General features: G+C 37.6%; 6 protein-coding genes across 6 annotated transcripts; 3 read left to right on the plus strand and 3 right to left on the minus strand.

Moving 5' to 3' along the window:
- Positions 1-640: 640 nt before the first annotated feature.
- Positions 641-1,289, minus strand: BDB00DRAFT_800897 (uncharacterized protein; the record flags this gene model as incomplete). The annotated part of the gene is made up of 1 exon (XM_053121820.1): positions 641-1,289. A coding segment is annotated over exon 1 (526 nt), but the record flags the coding sequence as incomplete, so codon positions are not given.
- BDB00DRAFT_867709 (uncharacterized protein) lies at positions 1,290-1,989 on the plus strand (the record flags this gene model as incomplete). Its single annotated transcript, XM_053126375.1, has 3 exons — positions 1,290-1,491; positions 1,572-1,781; positions 1,892-1,989. The coding sequence occupies 3 exons, from the start codon at positions 1,290-1,292 to the stop codon at positions 1,987-1,989; spliced, it is 510 nt and encodes a 169-aa protein (XP_052984319.1).
- Positions 1,990-7,817: 5,828 nt separating this feature from the next.
- On the plus strand, positions 7,818-8,627 carry BDB00DRAFT_867711 (uncharacterized protein; the record flags this gene model as incomplete). Its single annotated transcript, XM_053126376.1, has 2 exons — positions 7,818-8,314; positions 8,423-8,627. The coding sequence occupies 2 exons, from the start codon at positions 7,818-7,820 to the stop codon at positions 8,625-8,627; spliced, it is 702 nt and encodes a 233-aa protein (XP_052984320.1).
- A 1,844-nt stretch (positions 8,628-10,471) lies between these two features.
- BDB00DRAFT_800905 (mitogen-activated protein kinase) lies at positions 10,472-11,323 on the minus strand. Its single transcript, XM_053121821.1, has 4 exons — positions 11,199-11,323; positions 11,043-11,116; positions 10,846-10,969; positions 10,472-10,770 (listed from the first exon to the last, which is right to left on the minus strand). The coding sequence occupies exons 1-4, from the start codon at positions 11,299-11,301 to the stop codon at positions 10,691-10,693; spliced, it is 381 nt and encodes a 126-aa protein (XP_052984321.1). The 5' UTR covers positions 11,302-11,323; the 3' UTR covers positions 10,472-10,690.
- A 6,707-nt stretch (positions 11,324-18,030) lies between these two features.
- BDB00DRAFT_496631 (uncharacterized protein) lies at positions 18,031-20,435 on the minus strand. Its single transcript, XM_053117593.1, has 8 exons — positions 20,006-20,435; positions 19,770-19,900; positions 19,464-19,669; positions 19,278-19,374; positions 19,145-19,216; positions 18,935-19,065; positions 18,405-18,853; positions 18,031-18,322 (listed from the first exon to the last, which is right to left on the minus strand). The coding sequence occupies exons 1-8, from the start codon at positions 20,131-20,133 to the stop codon at positions 18,238-18,240; spliced, it is 1,299 nt and encodes a 432-aa protein (XP_052984322.1). The 5' UTR covers positions 20,134-20,435; the 3' UTR covers positions 18,031-18,237.
- Positions 20,436-20,923: 488 nt separating this feature from the next.
- On the plus strand, positions 20,924-22,601 carry BDB00DRAFT_784147 (ferrochelatase; the record flags this gene model as incomplete). The annotated part of the gene is made up of 6 exons (XM_053120441.1): positions 20,924-20,957; positions 21,085-21,139; positions 21,276-21,538; positions 21,630-21,868; positions 21,949-22,317; positions 22,389-22,601. 6 exons carry the CDS (start codon positions 20,924-20,926, stop codon positions 22,599-22,601), a joined length of 1,173 nt encoding a protein of 390 aa, XP_052984323.1.
- Positions 22,602-22,611: the final 10 nt, after the last annotated feature.

Raw genomic sequence — 22,611 nt, forward strand, 5'->3', positions numbered from 1 at the left:
ATGGGAAAATACGGACATGAACTTCTTGACGAATTGTGTGTTTCTTGACGAATCCGCTTTTGATATCAATATGAAACGATCAAGAGCATGGTCCACAAAAGGTACTCGTACTATTGTTACCCGGCCTACAACAAGAGCAAATACAACATCCATATTGGGTGCAATCTCTGCCGTTGGTTTGATCACATTTGGTGTGAAAAAACCAAGGCCTGTCAAGAAGAGAAAAGCCGATGGATATATCAGCTCAGGATCCGTAACAGGTCATTACATTAGTTTCTTAAAACGACTCTAGATGAGATGGACAAATACCCGCATATGAAAGGTTATTACATAGTTATGGATAATGCGCCCATTCATACGCATGAAAACATAAAGAAATATATTGAATATCGAGGATACAAATGTGTGTATCTCCCTCCCTATTCTCCTGAGCTTAACCCAATAGAACAATTCTGGGCCGTGGCGAAGAGTAAGGTTAAGCGCCATAGGTTTTTGCAGGAAGACACACTATCAAAAAGAATTACGGAAGCCTGTAACAGCGTGGAATAAGGTCATTTCAAAGGGTTCGTCTCGCATTCTTACAAGTGCTGGGACAAATGCCGAAACAAAGAATCTTTGTAATGCCTACAATAATACAGCGATAAGAATCAGGCAAGCAACAATCAGGCAAGCAATAATTTTATTTTATGTTCGACAAAAAAAAACTTCTCCACGCCCAGCTTTTAATCCACCACGTCCAAACCTCAGCCAATTTGTATGGGATTCCACGTCCAACATTTGACTGCCCACGTCCACGTTCCACGTCCAGCTTCTGATTGGTCAGCAATCCATCGGTTTGGACGTGGTTGATCAAAAACTGAATGGCATTCACATTGGAGACATTGGCGGCATTAATCCGTTGCTTGCTCTGGTGAGAAATATTCATGAAAACTCCAGCTTTTAAACCACCACGTCCAAACCTCAGCCAATTTGTATGGATTCCACGTCCAACATTTGACTGCCCACGTCCACGTTCCACGTCCAGCTTCTGATCGGTCAGCAATCCATCGGTTTGGACGTGGTTGATCAAAAACTGAATGTCATTCACATTGGAGACAATGGCGGCATTAATCCGTTGCTTGCTCTGCTGAGAAATATTCAAAAAAACTCCAGCTTTTAATCCACCACGTCCAAACCTCAGCCAATTTGTATGGGATTCCACGTCCAACATTTGACTGTCCACGTCCAGTTTCTGATTGGCCAACAGCCCTTTTTCAGGAGGTCCCTTGGTTTTACTTTGTTTTGTTATCATGGCAACAGAACAACACCGTGTGAACGTGCCTGTCTTGACAATGACTGACCAGCATTCACGATCTGATATGCATACTGCGTTCCATGCCAGAAATCATTTGAAACGGCAAATGCACTCTTCGCCCACCGCTCGAGAGATCACTGCAACGAGCTTCTTTTCAACTTGGGTCATGGTAGTAAGCAAACAATGTGTCTATTTCAGTAACAGATTTCTAATATTATTTTTTTCATAGTCGTTATTTGCGTCGCCAAGGTGAATGGAAAATTTCGCTGCCCTCTAGTCGAGTGCAAAAAAGAGTACCTGAATGTGTCATCTTTTCGCAAGCACGCGCTCTTGAAACACCCAAACAGCAACATCACGGTGGCAAAAACAGACGAATCTCCAGCAGCCAAGAGACGCAGGATCACAGCTTTAGCTTTCTCCAAAAATAAAGGATGTGAAGCTACGCTCAAAATGGGCAACGAAGCGCGCTCGACCCATTTGGCAACTGGTATGGGCTGCATCCCAGTGGCCTTCCACCTTACCCACGAATCTATGAAAGATCCAGTGAGCATGCAGACGTTGATAAATTCGTCCAAGCTTCATGGTGTGTGTTTGAAGCTTCCATTCGCATCGCCTTCCGTGACACCCAGGTCAAATGTGTTATGCAATTGCATGACGACGAGTGCACCATCGGCGTCCTGCTATTAGTTGTCTAACCAATTATAACCTACTAGCTGTAATATAGATAATAAAATTGCTATGATCGGTATAACCATCAGTGGCCGAATTAATTATTGATTTACAATAAAAATAATAAAAATTGACTTTTTTTATTTATATTGGTAGCCTCCCACGAGAAAATAAAGAGCGATTGTTTAAAGCACATAACAACAAATAAAAATGAACACAACACAACACACTGAACAACTCGATATTGAAATTAAAAATTTAATTGATAATAAATGGACTTTCTTGATAAATCTTAGCCTGAAATGCAACATGGATTTAATCATGGAACAGCTATTAAAGATATGAAGAATAATATAATAAATGATATAATGGATGTATTACTTAATAGATTTGGATTTATACCTGTATTTTATTTTCTTCTTACTGTTTTATATGGAAATATTGAATATCCAGGGCCATACCGTGAGATTGAAAAAGGACTTGCATTATTATATCATATGGTATCAGGTGTATCAGGAAAGGATATGCATACTGTTATGCCATATGCAACATTTTATGATTTATATAATAAGCGGTTCTGGATTACAAACTATAATGAATTGAATAAAAAGGTAAAACAAGATCTAGATAGTATGTTCTCATCACCATGTATTCGCATTCTATCAGCAATAATAAACAATCCAGATGGTTTTAAGAATGTTACACTATTTATTGATGGACATGATAGTAAAATAAAGTATTATAAACCAAAAGTCACATTCACAATTATATTCATATAAATCAAAAGGGCCAGCTGTACGTACACAAGTTATACAGGATATGAATGAAATAATTACACATGTTTCAGTATCTGAAAAATGTGCTATCGGAAATGATGGTACTATGTTTATTAATATGAAACTATATAAAAAAATAAGTGAGGCAGATTGTTTAGGAATGGATGGTGGATATAATTTATTTATACAAAAGTTTAAAGATAATGCGACAGATGCTGGATATAGTTTTTAAGATCGTAATTTTTTACATCCCATAAGAAAAGAACCAGGACAAAAGTTAACAATCAATGAGACATACTTTAATAACAAGTTTGGATCATTTCGTTTGGCAATAGAAGCACAGTTTTCTATGTTAGGCTCTAAATTTGAACGATTTAATAATAATCGTGCAGCATTGCAAATATCTGATATAAGATATTATAATATCCAGTTTCGTGTTGCTTGTATTCTTACTAATATATGGCGATTTGTAGATAAGTATAATATAGATGTACAACCACATCATAAATTATGGTATGGAAAAGATTTTGAATTCCCAAGTAAGAAATACAAACTTGACTTGGTATTTTCAAATGAGCAAAAAGTAAATACTGAATATAACGAAATGGTTGACATGCAGCAGAAATTTCTACAGCTTAACATTAATCAATCAATAAATATGGCTATAGATAGTGAGGACGAAGCTGAAAATAATACATCTAAATGCAAGAGAAAAAATCAAAGAGAACAGAGAAATATAGAACATAGTAATTCATATGAAATTGAGAAGATTGTAGGACATATGTATACTGATAATAAGTACATATTTGAGGCTAGGTGGGTTGGATATAGTGTAAAGGATAATAGTTGGTTAACAGTTGATAAGTTTAATTTCCGGGAAATGCTACATGAATTTTATGGCCACACATGGTATTCAGCTCTAAATTAATTTCTTACTTATTTGCTTATTAAAAAATCTCATATTGAAACTGATCATATCAACCTTTCGTTTACTTGCCCAATTATATTTATGTTTTATGCATTCATTAGTTATACTTGTACTTATATTAGTATCTGCTGATTTATTTTTGACATCAGTTTCTTTTGTTATATCTATATCATCTATTATAGCCTGTTTTATATCCTTATGCTTTTTAAAATATTCTTTTGGCTGTATTTCTTCTACTATTTGCTTGTTTCTCCGTTTATTTTTATTGTGTCTTTTTTTCTTTTTACATTTTGGTATATTATTTGGTATGTTGCAGTCACTGCTTTTCTCTGATTCAGATGTACTTACATCTATGTATTTATGTTTCTCTATATCTTCTGGTGGGTTTTCCCAATCAGTAGTATCATTTATAACATCATCACATTTTATATCATTAAACACATCTTCCCAATGCCTACAATCTGCTGATGGTGGTACCTTTACAGTTGACCATCCTCTGTTTGTTTGTTGAGGTGGTTCATATTGATTGTTATCTTGTATATTATTATTATTATATTTTTCCTCTTGTGTTTTCATATATTTATCTGAATCAGCCAATTCTTGTAAATCTTCTACTGTTTTATCCATAGGTTTATACTTTTTAATACCATCTTGGCCACTATTAATTGCATATCGGATAAACGTATGCTGGTCTTAGTACTCATTTCCATACTCATTTTTATATAAGTCCTTGTATATATCCATATTTTCATAATACATGAACTTATCTTCATAATCTTTAACATTCATCGTATATGGATTCCATATGATATGACCTTTGCGGTTCTTATCAATATAAATTATATATAAACGGTTAAGTATTGGCTCTAACTCATATACTGATTTATTTTTATAAAGCATATGGGGCATATAATTACTATTTAATAGTATTGGCATATTCTTTTTTTTTGTGATTGATTTGGTAAATTTGCCATTAAGTTTTATCGTGTTCCTTTAAACATTTGGTTTAAAAATGCTAGTTTGAAATCAGAACCAGTTTCCTCATTATACATAAAGTCATAATCATCATCTTTATAATCTGACTAATCATTGTCTTTACTCATTAGATATGCCCTGTGTCTACCTTGTTCTAACATATCAATGTTATATGTTTTTCCAACATTTGATGGACCAACAATCCAGTATTGTGGTATTTTGTTTTTACCGCTAAACATAGTTTCAATACCAAACATAGACCACATATAGAAATCATTTCTAGGAGTATTTTCCATGTCAGCATCATGAAAATAGCTATTAAGATTAGACTTTACTGTATCATATTTCCATAGTAATTCTGGATATATTTCAGTTGCCTTTCTCATAGTAAGCTGCTTGTTAATTAATTAATAGCCAAGTAATTGTTGATGCATTTTTCTAGTTTTAATTTCATAGTTTGGGTCCATATTATAAGCAATATAATTATTTCCTTTAATGCAGTAAATGATAGATTTTTGTGGATTACCACCTGGTTTAATATTTGGAGTGATACCGTCAATAGTAAAAAACTTACGTGCAGTTTTAGTATCAAATCTTTTTTTTAATTATATCCATATATGCACATGTTTTTCGCCTGTTTCAGGTGCAATTTCATCACATGCAATTGCCTTTTCAATTTTATAACCAATACAGTCATGTTTAGTAAACCATTCTAATATCTGTTCTTTTGTTAAATAGAAATATTTACCAATATATGTGAACAAGCCCTTAGTGTTTTGAAAGCGGAATTCTTTCTCACCCTGTGAGGTAGCTGCACTGGAAGTGTTATCATTCAACATTGTATCGGAAAATTGAGGATTTGAGGATTTGAGGAATCTCATATATGCTCGAATTCTTCTAATAATTTTATTGCGTGCATTATCTTTAGTTTTTTTATCTACTTTAGCCTGTGTAAGGTCTCTTTCGAAATCTGACCTCAGTTGTGTGACAAGAGGTTCATACTCAATATGCTGATGGTTTTCAGCAAGGTGTTTTGCTCTTTCAATTAAGAGCGTCAATGTAATTCCTAAAATAGGAACAAATTCAGCCATAATGGCTAATAATGTGAGAAGGTTGAGTTGGCTCATGTCGATTGTTGAAGTAATAAAGATAAAAAATATAACAAATATATTTTGCTTTATATTCTGTGGTGTTATTTTTATATTAAAAAAAAATTCAATTTTTATTTTTTTCAAAAGTTCAAATGTATACATGCCAAGACATTCGTGCATGAATTATTTCAATAAAAATTAATTTGGCTATCCTGATATATATTAGCTAATAAGTCCTCTAAGGTTACTAGATCGCATTAAAATCATCATAACCATGGCCGGTCCCTATTACCCCAGCCTCTCATCAAGCTGCCGCTCACAACAACCTTTCGGTGCCATTGGACGAGGCATTAGTGAAAATGAAGCAGGCGGTTGCTCAGTCGTGGTTACCGAAATTACTCTGCAACAGCGAGTACGATGAGGTTTCGGGCAATTTACTAGCAGCCCTGAATTATGACGTTCGCTGACGGCTTAGTCTATTACAAGTCATGGCCAAACTACATGTAGGAGCAATTGTCGTTGACAAGGAAGTGATCGTGATCCTGGCCACCGAGGCCTATAGTCATGCAAAAGCTGTGGATGTTCATGGCGAGACAAATTTGAAAACTATCCCTGGAGTACATTCATTATAGGTCTTATATAAATTTCAAACTCAATTACTTATAAAAAATTTTTAAAAAAAAATTGAATTTTCTATCTAAATTAAAAATAGTTGAAAACAAATAATTGAAAGCTTTATAGAAAATATTTTAAAAATACGAAATGTTTATAGAAAGTTACCATATATTAAAGAAAGCTTTTGATAATGAAGTTGATGGAATAAATTATTTACTAGATAATAAATATATATAAAAAAGAGATATATGTGACAAATGTAAAAATAATAATATTAAATTTAATTATAAACAAAAATTATATGTTTGTAATTATTATAAATATAGAAAAACATATTCACCATTTAAAGATACAATATTTTCAAAGATGAAACTACCAATTCATTACCAATTACATATTTTATATGAATTTTTAAAGAAAACACTAATAACTAGTACTTCTAAAAGTTTAAGTATTGATCATAAAACAGCTATAAAATATCATAAAATTTTTAGAAAAAATATTAATATAAAGATTGATAAAATTGGAGGTAGAAATTCAATAGTAGAAATAGATGAAACGAAAAAGAAAATATCATAAAGGCCATAAAGTTTAAGGAGCATGGGTAATTGGTGGCATTGAAAGATCTAGATTAAAAAATAAAATTAAAAATGAAAATAAGAAATCTTTTTTCATACCAATTAATATTAGAAATAGTGAAAGTATAAATAAAATCATTAAGAAATATGTTAAAAAAGGAAAACAATATACACTGACTGTTGGAAAGGTTAAAACAATTTAAAAAATATAGGGTATAAACATAAAACAGTAAATCATAAAAAATACTTTAAAGATCTAATTACCAAAGTTCATACAAATGGAATTGAAGGTACTTGGAGTAGATTAAAAAGAAGCATTAATATAAGAAATCTAACTAAAAATGGTATAGAATTACATTTGAAAGAATACCAATGGAGAAAAAGATATAAAGAATATGATATATGGAAAAAGTTTCTAAAAATATAAAAATAATTTAAAAATTGAATTTATATATATATCAAAATTAAACTATTAGACTTTATTAAACTACATCTAAAAATACATTTCAAATGGAAGATTTCATTGATGAATCATTTAAACATAATATCAAAAGAAATTTAGTAATTAAAGAAATAAAAAAGAGAATATAAGAGAATATAAAATTAAACAAAATAATGGATTTTTTGAGATATTAATAAATTTTAATGGGTCTTTAGATAATTATAAAAAAGTATATTCTTTTAAAACATATAATAAAGTTCAAAATATTGATAGAAAAAGATTAAAAAGAAAAGTAAATAATGATGATATTAATAAATTAGAACAAAATATTAAAAAGATTAAATCAGATTAAATTATAAATATCTGTCCTTAGTAAAGATATAAAACTTACTAGTAGGATGGATGGCAAAAATAGAAAAAAAATTATTGAATAATATCAATCATGTGATATGAAACCTATCTTCTATATAACCCCTATCCCTCAAGATGTGCATCAATTGATGATCAGTATTTTCGAAGAGGTGGACAGTCATGGTATAAAGAACAAGCTCAAGATTGGCGCCCGTCATATGAACATTCTGTCAACTATGTCTGTCTACTTACACCAAGATCCATGCATCGATATTGGACCTGCGACGTCGGCTTTAATAGACACAGTCAGACCTGGACGCGCAAGGTTATTCTTACGTAGAGACAGCATTGAATCCTTCATGGTTTCTTTCGAGGACAAGTCATACATGTTCCCTCCTTACAGTATCTCGTCCATGCGCCAAGTATCAACAGGATTTGATGACGCCAGTTCGTTTGCACCATGGCGTGCCATCATTGACGTGTTGGAAAGTATTTTGACTATGCCAGCTACTGTTTTTACTCTTTGCGACTTGCCCCACAACCAAGGCTATAGAGTGTCGGCCACATCCACGGAAAAAATAGCGTCTCGATTCATGTAAGCCTTGTGTCTTACACATCTGGATTCGACACCGCCTGATTTCACCAAAGCGTTGACAGTATTTGGTGCAGCAGCCAAAACTCGAGAATGTGTGTGAGCATCAAGCAAGGACTGGGACAAGCTTGCTGCCAGCATGACCGATCTCAAGCTGCTCATTGTGGAGCACCATGGATTGTCAGCACTGACTCTTGCGATGCTACACGATTTCAGTAGCATTGCAAACCTAGCATTGAATCGACTTTCCGATTGTAATACAAGATTGAAAGAAAACATCAAGATACGCCTCGCTCAACTTTACGGAGATAACTAGCTGATCACCACTTGCACATGCTTTCCACCTTCCTTTGGAAATTTTACAATCACAACCTATATCATGCCGAATTTGACACTTAAACAGGGTCATTTTCATTTACATACCACCCTATTCTTTTCATCATACAAGTAAAACACACACTGTCGATGTTTTTTTTGCCTTCTTTCACTGCATATTGTTTCGAAGATAACAAGATAACAAAGTACACTGTTTTCAGAAAACGATGTCGCAAAAAAATAAATAAAAATAAAAAAAATGAAGAGCGATATGACAATTTTTTTTGTGCTCATACCTGGGCCTATGTTTGTTTGAATCGTTGCTCTACCAAGCATAAATGCATGACATACTAGCGCAAACATATCTTCCAGTTTATGTTATGTAGAAAGGGATGCTTGCTCATCCTGGTGGTCGGCCGCCACGTCGTCGTCGTCGTCGAAGCGCAAAACCAAGGGACCTATTGAAAAAGGGCTGTTGGCCAATCAGAAACTGGACGTGGGCAGTCAAATGTTGGACGTAGAATCCCATACAAATTGGCTGAGGTTTGGACGTGGTTGATCAAAAGCTGGGCGTGGAGAAGTTTTTTTTTGTCGAACATAAAATAAAATTATTGCTTGCCTGATTGTTGCTTGCCTGATTCTTATCGCTGTATTATTGTAGGCATTACAAAGATTCTTTGTTTCGGCATTTGTCCCAGCACTTGTAAGAATGCGAGACGAACCCTTTGAAATGACCTTTTTCCACGCTGTTACAGGCTTCCGTAATTCTTTTTGATAGTGTGTCTTCCTGCAAAAACCTATGGCGCTTAACCTTACTCTTCGCCACGGCCCAGAATTGTTCTATTGGGTTAAGCTCAGGAGAATAGGGAGGGAGATACACACATTTGTATCCTCGATATTCAATATATTTCTTTATGTTTTCATGCGTATGAATGGGCGCATTATCCATAACTATGTAATAACCTTTCATATGCGGGTATTTGTCCATCTCATCTAGAGTCGTTTTAAGAAACTAATGTAATGACCTGTTACGGATCCTGAGCTGATATATCCATCGGCTTTTCTCTTCTTGACAGGCCTTGGTTTTTTCACACCAAATGTGATCAAACCAACGGCAGAGATTGCACCCAATATGGATGTTGTATTTGCTCTTGTTGTAGGCCGGGTAACAATAGCACGAGTACCTTTTGTGGACCATGCTCTTGATCGTTTCATATTGATATCAAAAGCGGATTCGTCAAGAAACACACAATTCGTCAAGAAGTTCATGTCCGTATTTTCCCATTTACGAACCCAATCGTATACCGCTCTTCGATCTTTGCTAGACTGTTCCGTTCAATAGAATGGAAATCAGCCTTTTTCAGTGAAAGGTTGCATTCACTTCTCATAAAGTTATAAACAGTGCTACGTGAAACTTTGAGATTATCGAATCGCTTCAATAAATGCTCGGTAACCTCAATAACAGTAGCAGAGGGATTATCATCAATAAAGTCAATGAGAGTCATCTTATGTTCTTTGGTCAAGATACACTTACGACCTCCTTTTTCACTACTCTCATAAATACTGTCAGGGAACGTATTATATTGCTTTACCCATTTCTGAGCAGTTCGAACGCGAATACCAAGTTGCCGAGCAGCTGCTGCAGCACTCATACACATTTCAATCTTCAGGTCAAAAAATCTAACCTTATCCTGGACGGTAGAAAGCGCGAATTTGATTTTGATTGGTTAGCGATTTCAATTTTAATTGGCCAGCGAATTCAATTCTAACGGCACCGACTTCGGTTGTTGGAAGCACTGTATTCACATCTCACCCTCCCAAAAATAACGATGCAACCCTCCCTTCACTTGGGCCTCTCTCTCTCTCTCTCCACCCATCCACCCCCAAGCATTCCACACATGTCCACCAGATACCTCCCTCAATTTCGACATACGCAACATGCCATATGTGATTGTGCATTATTGATCAACATCTTCATTTTTCGGCTGGCCCCGTGCTCTGTTATTAATAAAGTGTTTCATCGTTGCTCTTCTCCGCACATCATTCTTCCCATCTTTTTTATTATTATTGCTGTCTTTCCTGCAAAGCCTTGACTAAAGGCTGTGCTATATCCACAATTTGATGTCCGAGATTGATGAACAGGCCTGCATTTCATATGCATACATAATTTAGCATTATTATTATCTTTTTTCCCATCATTCTATCGAAATGAAACTTGCCTGTGTTGGCAGCCGCATCGCCAACCAGAGTAACATTGAGTGGGTTACTATCCAGTTGCACAACCTGATACAGATCAAACATGCTGACGATAAATCTGTTGTCCTTCAGTCCGAGTTTAGAAGCCTAATATTGATACACAAATTTCATCTTGTTAGTACGCATCATACGAAATCTATATTATCTTTTTATAACGTACCTGGTTATTAGCAATGGCAAATGTGCTGGGTATTGTTGATTCGGCTACGTTGATTGGGGCGTCTGGAGATGTGCCTAGGGGGTTTTTTACGTCATTTACAAGTGGTCAGTATATGATTATGAATTGGTCACCATTAAAGAAAAGCATCAAAAGTACTTTTTAAAATGACAACACCGTCTTTGTCTGTAATGAGGCCAGCTTTAAGTCCATCGGGAAAGACTTGACGACATAGTTGATCAAAGGATTCTTCCAAGCCCATTTCCACACTTTTTCTTTTTCAATGCATAAAAAAAGGGCGGGTCTTCTTTTGGAGGGAGTCACCCTTTTCTTATGCCAGCGGTAATAGAAAAAAATGGTATACATTGTAATGCAAACACAAAGCGATACAAGTTTCGAACCAATACTAATCGATTATAGAACCAAAGACAATGGACATACTATCTTTCTAAAGAAGCTATTGTAGGGTGGGCTTTCATATGATACATCAACATCGACCAAGAAAAGTAGTAGTACATTTCTTGAGTACCACAAAACCATCTCGTATCAAGCTATCCTACCAGAAAATGTAATTTAGAGTAATTTTGACAATGGTAATGTTAAGCAGCATACCTGCTACTATGTATTTACTCTCTAACTGAGTGGAATTTAGAGGTTGCATTGATACGAAATAGTATGACCAATGATAATATGGTCGAATTCGTAATAAAGGTTGGTACGAGAGAAAGTGGTAGGATGGCATACGCGTCATCAAATATGTAGTATCAATTAACAAAGCACATGAATCCTTAACGACAAACACAGCATTAGTCATCTTTGATGTTATCATTCTATAATAAAGATCTTATGCGTTAGGAAGTGATAAGTGATAAGCGGAAAACAGGGAAGAGACGAAAATTGTACTGGATCTAGATCTTGTAACTTTTACAAAATGAGGGGGGGGGTGGGGAAGAGAACTGAGAAGAAGCTGTTCAAATTATAATGTACACAAAAATACTGTATTCTGTGGATTTCCTTGTGATTTCTTGTGATGCATAAAAGAATAGCGTATTGTTGTCTATACTGTTACGCTTGGCCGGCGATCAACAAGGTTTCTTGGAAAAAGTCTTTTGTTGGAAAAGTTTTATTTCAACGCAGCTTGTACAGGCTGGCGTGAGCTTTTTTGTTTAACTTGGTTTTAGTCGGCGCAAAGCATCTTGAAGCGTGAGTGAATTGTGAAGCATCTGAGCGTGAGAAGCGATACAAAAATAGTCGATCTCGTAGAACAGCACAAACCTCCGCAACAAACTTGTTGGTCCGAGCTTGTGTTTGTGTCTTTTTACTTTTTGGCCTGTGCTTAGCCCCCGTATTGGGCCACCGACGAAAGCTGGTGGGAGTCAACTCCATTTTCTCCGTGAGTTGGATGATGACGACCAACGGATCCTCTATGCTACGTAGCAGTTTCAAGAGAATTGCTCTTAGCAGTAAACGGGTGATACATATTCATAAGGCTCACAACAAAATAACAAGGAAGTTGCATTATCGGTTTGTTTTGCTTTTACGTAATAGCATACGAAGACAAATTGGGAAACTGACATGCTACTAATACAATAGTTACAGACCAAAGACGGCAAGTTGTTATTTATTGGCATGAGCTCAATTTTGTTTTTTCCCCCATCAACATCACCTTCCCAGTGAAAACATTTGCATGAATCCGGAAATCCGGCAGCATATGTGACATAGTCAGCCCCTTTCCTTTTTATTACATACTCACTATAATACTGCTTCCGCTGTATTTGTTATGATGCTGCTTGTTGTTGTGTCTGTGTACTCCGTCAACGACTTTTAAGCAAGATGCAGCGTGAAAGAAAAAAATGGAAGCTACTTCTATTAGTCAGACCTTGGATAAGATTGTGTCGCTTCCACACTAATAACTATAAAAACACCGCCACAATGACGTACAACATATATGCTATGTATACATCCTTAAATTGCATTGATCATCTGTTTTTTCTATGCTTGTTATACCATCATTACTAATGTTAGTAAGTAGACTACAATATTGCGAACTGTATAGCTAAATAGTACTATATCTCATTACAACAGTGTGAGATAGTATGAATCTCCCTCCTTCAACAGCTATAGTCACGTATTCCTATTTACTTTACATTGACTAAAACCACAAAACGTTGAGTTTCTTATTCATAACGCTAAGTAACTCAAGAGGTGCATGAATCGTTTGCTAGGGACAGTTTCAATACGCAATCATAAAAACTATTGTAGATCAGTAGACCGAAGCTAACATGCATCTTTAGACCCCATACCTCTCGAGTTTACTTTTTCCTTACCAACTGAGACTTCAAAACCCTATTCTACCATAGCAGCAAATTGCTTTTCGAAGGCTATATACTCTATTTTCCCGAGTAACAGAGTGACTTTTTGCACAGCAACAGACTGTTTCTTTTTCTTATCACTTTGATTAAGCATGCGATGTGCTTAATACAGCATAGCCTTGGAGAGGATCTGGTTTCTTGGCAACTAGATCGTATGTGCTACCCATGCATACCATAAAAAAGGCGAGCGCTTGTTTTTGTACCGTTTACTATATATTAAACTTCCTCAAACAATGGCATACCGTATTCCGTACAATTAGTCCAAACCAAAAAGGCTGCTTTAGAATGAAAGATGATCCAATGGTATATACGCGGTCACTACTTTTTTTTTCGTAATCCATACTAAGTTCTATGATAATCTCTGCATACAAAACCGCAAGATTATAAATTGTCATCGTACGACTCTCATCATTATTACAAGGCTGTCACCATCTGAAGCTGTCCATCTGACACGTTATTGTGTTTTTTTGAAGTACAATTTGCTTCCCGTTTTATTTGGAAACAAGAGAAGAAAAACTTTCATCATGGCGGTCTGAAGATGTGCGAGAATCTATAAGTAGATGCAAGTATACTTATTTGATATGAGGCAAGAGTTTAGATTTTACAGTTCATTATCGAAACGTTCTTCAATGTTCCTTCCACAATAATACGCCAGTTTTGCCCCACAGGATATACCTTTACGCTACATACTTTGTGCTTAAGCGAATCATGGATATTCTATTAACTATGAATTTGCTGTATGCTGTTGCGTTTCTGTCAACGCTACTGATTGGCGGGGCATCCCAAAACTTCCATCAAACTGCCAGGTTGAAAGATAGCTGTAGAGGAGGAGTACTACAGTTGTACCCCGGTTTTTGCAACCGAGGGTTTTCCGATTTTTTTTTGCAAAAAGTGAGGATTTGCAAGTAACGGGGTAAACAATTCTGCTTCAAATAGACACTGGATAAGTCATCCTATAAACACTAGCGCATTGTTTATCTGTTAAAGATGATGTACGACACGTTCTGTGGGGATTTCACACAGCTCTAAATGTTACTACTTGCATATATAAGACCGTTCTTTTATTGAAGCTGTCTAGTGCAGTAACCGTATGATTTTATTCCTCGATAATACGCAACAGATGCTTCTTTCAGTTGATATTGAAAAAAATTGAAGCTGTTTTTACCCCGATAACGTGCAAATCGTATAAACTCATTTGCAAGTTGCAAATTTGCGAAACTTCCAAGTTTTTTTTGGATTTTTCAAAAAAAAAAGTTGCAGATATACGAGGAATTGCAAACTCAGGGGTTGCAAAAACCGGGGTTCAACTGTACGATGATCTCGAAACGAGATGTGCAGTTGTTGTGGGAATATCTATGACAAAGATGTCTATGCAGTATGCTTATCTATAAAAAAAGCAAGCGAGCCATAGCAAGTTGACTCTGGGATCACGACACCTCGAGATACACTCAAAGCTACTGAAAATGTAAACTTTACGGTCCTAAGCGCTGGGCACTGCCAGCACAAGAACTCTCAGCCAACATCTTCATGAAGAGCTGGTGCTCCTGGCCAGGTGCCCAGTACATAGCACTTGGGGTATTGCGGCCTGCAATTTCCTATAGTAGCGTTGACAATCACGGCGCTTTCTTCTTTGGGTCGTCCTCAAAACTTTAATAAGAGGATACACAGCACACCTATGGGGATCGGTAAGAATCTGGAAGCTTTAACTGCTGTATTTTTTTTTTGCTTACAATAATAGTACTCAGCATGCCTTGCTTCCCTACCTACTAACTGTTACAAGCAGTATCTGTTGTTCATCGACCTTGGCTTTATTTATGTGCTGTACCTCAGCAATGATGAATTATTACAAAGAGCATCACTGTACTGTAACAAGCACCGTTCTACCTAGGCACCACGAGTGCAACTCTTGGAGTTAATACTCACAGTTGATCTTTTTTGTAGGGAACCCATTGTAATCAACGTTCAATACTGACCACAATATAGTAGCAACAGTTCCAATTTTGTTTTTCGTGCACATGTGTCAGTTTTCATATCCTGCTTGGGCAGTTTTGCCACGTTGCTATGAAGTGCTTGGCTAGAGGAGGGGAACAGCTATGAGTAGCTAGAAACTTTTTAATCCAAAGCACAGCTCTTTCTCACCACTATCCTGGTTTTCTCATACACATTCATCGTGTGTTGTTGGAAAACAAACACAGGCATGCAATAATTTAGTGGGACCCGGTAACGGATGACATTTTGTTGGGGGAAAAGCTATAAGAGGGTCAAATGCTGACGCGTACTACTTTCGTTTCTTATTATTACCAAGTAGCTATACGGCGTAGCACCATAAATAGCTCAAGGGAAAAGTGTGAACAATGTAGAAAACCTAAAACGGACAAAATTTTACTCGTGTACTTTTTATGATGGAAGTAAGCACACATCGCCTGATGTGGCATAACACGCAATTGACGGAAATGCAAAAGTGGATAATAAATAAAGGCTGTGTTGTCAGAGTGCCCGTGTACTTTTGGCTAAATATTGATGTGGTTTGCTTCCTAATTTGTATTGAGAAGAACCCATTTTGGGCTTGTGTTCCAAAGAAGAAACCCCCGGAACAGCCGAGAAATATAGAAAGGATCTTCAACCTGTTTGTTAAACAGACTTCAAACTCCTTCGATGAAAATGTACAAGGTTGGTGACTTTAGTACTAGAAGGAAAAAAGTTTAAAGTAGTATGTAAGCGCAAGATAGATACGAACCATCGGCCTCGATCGCAATCGGGACAAGTTGTACAAATGCACCCAGATCTTTTCAAGAGTCACCAGAAGCAAAAAAGTGCCCATGTCGTACCATCCAGATAACTTTTGCCAAGAATCAAGCAACAATGTTGGTTACATACGCTTTATTGCTTGATATAGTGTGTGTCAACTTGAATGCTTGGAAAATACACGATCGCAATGAGGGAAGAACTCTCGATTTTAGATTTATTACGCCGCACGGTAACTATACTGCGATATAAGCTTTGCCAAAAGAAATCAGCAGATGTTGCAATGTTGACAGTTTCTTTCTGTGTAACCACGTTCCGTTTGACAGGGTGGTTAGAGCAGTTTGTTGCACAAAAAATATTGTGCCCCAGATGGGTTATTGGCTTTTTGTCTATAGGTTGAAGTCAGGTATGCTATAGGTATTTGCTAAATGATGTAAAGTTCGCGAGCATGTTTTCGATACCATCGTGCTTGCAAATGGCCGTGTTCTTAATGACTTGTATGCTATTCGCGTCGAAGCATTTGAAGATTTCATAAAGCAGTAATGAGTTTCCGACGCATGTCAAACACGATGCTCGATGAGGACGGGTCATACCATGTGTGGCAGTGATATACATGAGTGGTTAGCGGTGCGTTTACGTCGCAGCTCCTGTCGGGAGATCGTAACTTTCATACACAACTATGTTGCAAAACATTTTTATTGATTAAGGAACAACATGCATAGACCTGTGACGGCGAGCACCAAGTATTTAAAACTTTTGTCTTTAACTTTGCACAACATGCAGAATAGTATTGCCTCTGTATCCTCTAAACTGCCATCACATTTTTATTCCAGATCCCAGTCATGCAGAGCCTGCGCATTGTCAGCGGAAGATTTGAGCAAGTGAAAAAAGATTCTATCAAGTGAACTAGCAAAATCACAACAGTCCCAACAGCAATATCTTGCTACATGTCGCGGAATCCAACCACAGCAGTGCGTGTGTTTTGGAGAAAAAGCGATGCTACTGTGATAAAGAAACTAATAGCTGATTCCATTCTAAGAGACTGTTGGAAGAATAAGATGGTGTGGATGCAGAGTTAAGCTTTGGACACTAGGAAACATCTTGCAATTTTTTTAAAAATAGCATCACTGAGGACGCGAAATATAGCGACAACATCCGTATTTTTGATAATCCCAACGTTGACCATAAATCTTCTTCAAAGATGATAATTGAGCCTTTCCTCGCATTAGAGACTGCAAATCCTCATTATTGTGTATTTCTTGATAATAATGAATAACTCAATTCAGCACAACACACAAATAGTACAAGTGTACCCCTGTTTTCTTATAGACACAAAAGGTTTGTTACATGGTAAAATACTAGATTGATCACATGCCTTATTGCTAGGATACGGCTCATGTCAATTGAGTCTCAATTAAGGATGATCGTAACGGAAGAACTATTCACTCTGATCAGGTCTCAGTTATAGTGTATACTACGCCACATCCACTTGTAAATAAAACTTTAAGAAAAGAGATCAGGAGATGTTGAACGTTCATTTCTTGTGTAACCGCATTTCAGCCAAATGTAGTTTGTCACTTGTTTGAGGTTGCAATCGAGTATGCTCCCATTATATTGACAAATGGCACGAATTTAAGGCTAACTATCTGTATGATTCATTTATGCTAGGAACAATGAGACCAGTGTGACGACGGTACACGGAAAGAAACATACTAGGTATATCTTACAGCGCTGTGCACCTTTAATGAAGAAGGTACGCGACATACAACCGAGATTTATTGTTGAAGTGTGCTGTTGATTTTGCTTATATAAGGTTCGACAAAAAGAAAAGAAGCATGTAATGGCTTGATATGCAATTCAAAGCACGAGAGAGTCCAGTTATTTTAGTCGAGGCTATGTCTGTTGAGCAGTACGCGTTTATTATAATAATGTCAACCATATGCTTAGAGTTTAATAAAAAAACTGGGATGGGTAACGTAAAGCGGAGGCTGAGGGAGGGTTCGTGTGTGGAGTATGCTGAAAGTGACTTGGTGTATTTTGTAAGACGTCGTATAATAAGGAGTTAAAAGAAAATCATACAGTCAAACTAGTAACATCATATCCGTCTTGGCAGCAACTTTCTGATACAATTCGCGGAATCCAACCACAGGTCCGGTTGGTGTTTCCCTAGACAAAATGTGAAGATGAAAATAACATGAGTACACATCCTGATTGTGGTTTTATCTAGTGGAGAACAACAGAGACATACTCTTCTTTCTTCCTCCGTGCAAGTTGTTCAGCGACCCATTTAGCTCTGATAGAGTCTTCCTCCCACTGCGATGATCTGATTTCTGCCTTAGCAGCGGCTTGACGATGTATTTCCTTGAGCCGTTTTTGCTCCAGCTCCACTTCCAGTTCTCTCGATCGTTCTAAATCCTTTACTTCATTCAAATCCTCCAAAATCTTTTCCACAAGTGCATGATCTTGAACGTTACGGGCATGCTCCAATTTCGCCAATAACACAGCATGTTCCATGGATGCATTCACCTTGCGACCGGATATAGATTGTTTCTTTTCAATCATCTGAGATACTTCTTCATTGTTCAATACGTAGGATCGTGCAGCTTCAAAGTTCTTTGTCTTGGCCTTAACATCATCCAAATCCGGAAGAGGCACGCGGTCAGCTTCGCAAGTGCTTAGCAGACGCGAGTATTCTTGCTAAAAGTTTTATGAAAGTTTAGCGATTGATCAGTACTTACAGTAACGGATAGTGGTAGCAGTAGAGCCATTTCTAAATACCTGTGTTACTGGTTGATTTGAAATGATATCCATGGTGAACGCCTTTTCTGCTTTTCCATGTTTGACCTTCAATGCCTGGTTACTCCATATATCAGTGGAAATCGAGTATTTCTTGTGGTAAGGGACAACATCTGATATTGAAAATGACAGATACTTGTTAGATCATACATCGTCCCATCATCTGACCACAAGTATACAATCAGTACGTACCAACAACTTGGCATAATCGATACACATGTTTCTTTTGTTCGTCCTGGCCGATGAAAAGTCGCACATAGGAGCCTAATCATGCATGTTCAGTAAATAAACCACACAAACTATCCTATAGCAAAATTCATCTTACCGATCGCGACATCCTCAAAATATGGGGCATACAGCCATCTTTCGATCCGATGACGTGTGAGAACAATGGGTTGGATTTCGTCCAATGTGGGTGTACGCTATTTTAAACATATATAATGACTGTGAGATTTTACGAATACATTCGGGCCAAATTGCACCATCTCAAGGCTGATATATATTTACGCACCTTGACCCGACCCTCATCCTCCTCCTCCTCTTCTTCATCGGTATATTCAGCAGCACTTTCATCGCTGTATGAAGCACGTGCTCTCTTCCGTCGTTCTGTAGGTGATGGCGAGCGTCGGTGCCGAGTGCTACGTTTCTTTTCTTCGCGACGTCGTGCCAATTCATTCAGTGCGCCCGAAGTTCTGCTTCCTTTAGCGCGCGTGGAACCTGAGTCATGGTACAAATGCAACCCCAATGTTTAGTACTCCCGTACGCAACATTCCCGCCAATCACAAACATGACAAGAGGAGATCAATGTTCCACGTACGTCTTGTGCTGTCTTCACGTCGTCCATCGTTGAGCAATTTCCGCACTTCGAGTCTTTCTAAGTTGCGTTGACGTTCTTCAGAACGCTCACTGAGAATGCGTTCGCGCTCTACTTCTGGAAGCGCTTGTAGTCTAGCAGAGAGAAAAATACAAACGTATTAGAAAGATCAGGGTCGTGTGCCGTGCACGCTTGATTTGTATGTGTTATCGGGTCTCAATGGCATCATGTGAATATACCGTCGGCGATCTTCTTCGTCTTTGTACAAGTCGGGTCCGTATTCATCAATGCCTTCATCGTCGTCAGATTGAGCATTGTTGGGTTGATCGACCAGCTCGAGAATAAGATCGTCAATTTCTTGGCTCATTTTTTGTGTGATTTAGTAAAGATATTGTAAACCGAGAAAAGTAAAGGTAGGCGCTCTCGTATACTGATTTTGAAGCCCGGCTCTCTCTGTTTGTTGGTTACCCTTTGAAACCTGTCATCTAAATCAATAACACCTCTGCTCTCTCTCTCTCTCTCTTTCATATTGAACATTTGCTTTTTATCTTTAGTGTACTCGGTACTTGGATCAGAAAGCTAAACAAAAGGCTCTCATGACCCTATGTAAACCCACAAAAAGTTGTATTGGTATGGTAATTCCAGGGTAAGTAATAAACTAATGCTGTTGTGATTATCCCATATTCATCGTTACGTGTAGCCAAAGGAACCAGTGACAAAACAGTACAGCCATCAAGTTGCCTTTAAAATATACTGACAGATGGTAGCGAAGAACAATCGGCTGCTACAGCTTTTAGGTCTTACATAACTTATTATCGAAGAAAATAACACGATGTCTATTAGATGGCTGCCGTTGCATGATAAATGGTGAACAGCACTAAATACATCAATTCATCTATACTACAAGAGCTATGGATAATGATGAAGAAGTCAAGAACCGAGCACTGTCCCCTTCATTCTTCAATCGTATGATTACAAACGTTCCATCGGTGCATGTCTATGAAATTGCTCGATGAGCGGAAAATGGCACTTTTCCCGATTTGGATGCATTTTTTTTGTCGTCAAACAGGTTATATTCGGCTGAACTCTCCCCGCACCACTGCTTGCTCCGTAGCTCCCCACTCTTTCCCTTAACCTTTTCGTGTTTGATTCAACCCATGGCTCCATTTGCGTTACTCGCCCGGAATGCAGGTTAGTATATACACTAGCGATTTTGATCGGATCGGCATATTGCTACATATTACTGACTGTGCTCCTTGACCTTCTTTAATACCTCTACGACTGTTATTTCTAAAAGCACGTCAGCATCGATCTCTAGCGTGGCAATCTCGCGTCACCTTTCGATTGTATAGCGACGTGTCCACCAAAAAGCCGTACGTAATTATCATTCAACTTCTCTTTGCTTTAACGTTGTTTCTTCCAACTTTCAAACGCTCTGTCATTTTGTTCCTGGTTAATAAGCAAAAATCCACGTTTAATAAAACTAACGTTACGTTGTGTGAAACACAGACCAACAGCTGTACTTTTGACGAATATGGGTGGCCCTGAGACACTCGACGATGTTCAAAGCTTTCTTCATAACCTGTTTTCAGACCGCGATATCATGAAGTTGCCGTTCCAAAAGCACATGGCCACATTTATTTCTACGAGACGAACACCTAGCATTAAAGAACAGTATGCTCAAATTGGTGGTGGATCGCCTATTTTGTCGTGGACACGAAAGCAAGGCGAAGCCATGGAAAAGTTGTTGGATAAAATCTCTCCGGAAACAGGTGATCCATCCTCTTCATATTCATCCATGCCCAATCGCTTCATTTTTTCAAGAAGTGCTTCTGAACTCAACTAAACAATTGCTTATTTCAGCACCTCACAAGCATTATATTGCATTCCGATACGTTGAACCATACACCGATACTGCATTACAACAAATGAAGGAGGATGGCGTGAAGCGTGCGGTCGTATTTACACAGTATCCACAATACTCTTGCTCCACGACGGGAAGCAGTTTGAATGAACTTCATCGAGGTATTATGCGGAATGGCCTGGAGGAACTTGATTGGAGTATTATTGACCGATGGCCCAAGCATCCTGGTTTCATCGAGGTATAAGCAATGGCTGTATGATAAATTGCATAATGGGAAGTTGATACTAAACGGTCTGAACTCTGTTTCCTTTTTGCCAGGCGGTAGCAGGTCGTATTGAGGCCAAGCTGAAAGAATATCCCGCTGAAGAACGAGATGATGCGATTATTCTGTTCTCTGCCCATTCGCTGCCCATGGCCGTCGTGAACCGAGGCGACCCTTATCCGGGTGAAGTCGCGTATACAGTACATCAAGTCATGGAGCGGTTAGGACACAAGAATCCTTTCCGACTGGTTTGGCAATCGCAAGTAGGCCCCCAACCTTGGTTGGGTCCTCAAACGTCGGATGCCATCAAGGGCTATGCTGAGGCTGGAAAGAAGAACCTGTTGCTAGTTCCTATTGCATTTACATCTGATCATATTGAGACTTTATTTGAGCTGGATCTTGAGTATGGCAAGGAGGCAGAAGAGGTAAGAATGTGCAATATTGCGTAGTCTTTACGAGATTGACTGAAACGGTGTGCATAATCTTTGTAATATAGGCCGGTGTATCCGGTTTCAAGCGAGCTGAATCACTTAATGATGATCCAACATTCGTCAAGGCCATGGCTGATATCGTAAAGGAACATTTGGACAGTGGCAAGATGGTTTCCAAGGAATGGTATCTTCGCTGCCCGAGCTGTACCTTTGATAGCTGTGGAACAACCAGAGATTTCTTTGCTTCAAAAGAAGCTTCAAACAAAAGTAATACCTAATTCTTCTATC

The sequence above is a fragment of the Zychaea mexicana genome (assembly GCF_025766255.1).
Source record: "Zychaea mexicana strain RSA 1403 chromosome Unknown BDB00scaffold_6, whole genome shotgun sequence".
Classification (NCBI taxonomy): Eukaryota; Fungi; Mucoromycota; class Mucoromycetes; order Mucorales; family Lichtheimiaceae; genus Zychaea; species Zychaea mexicana.

Bases quoted from the DNA above. Each gene is read 5' to 3' on its own strand.
- BDB00DRAFT_800905 (XM_053121821.1), bottom strand. From the start codon at position 11,301: ATGGGCTTGGAAGAATCCTTTGATCAACTATGTCGTCAAGTCTTTCCC. The intron at 10,970-11,042 runs GTACGTTATAAA...TATCAATATTAG, and splicing joins TTGCCATTGCTAATAACCAG to GCTTCTAAACTCGGACTGAA. The intron at 10,771-10,845 runs GCAAGTTTCATT...TATGAAATGCAG, and splicing joins CGATGCGGCTGCCAACACAG to GCCTGTTCATCAATCTCGGA.
- BDB00DRAFT_496631 (XM_053117593.1), bottom strand. From the start codon at position 20,133: ATGAGCCAAGAAATTGACGATCTTATTCTCGAGCTGGTCGATCAACCC. The intron at 19,901-20,005 runs GTATATTCACAT...TCTCTCTGCTAG, and splicing joins GACGAAGAAGATCGCCGACG to ACTACAAGCGCTTCCAGAAG. The intron at 19,217-19,277 runs GTAAGATGAATT...ATGCATGATTAG, and splicing joins TTTTGAGGATGTCGCGATCG to GCTCCTATGTGCGACTTTTC.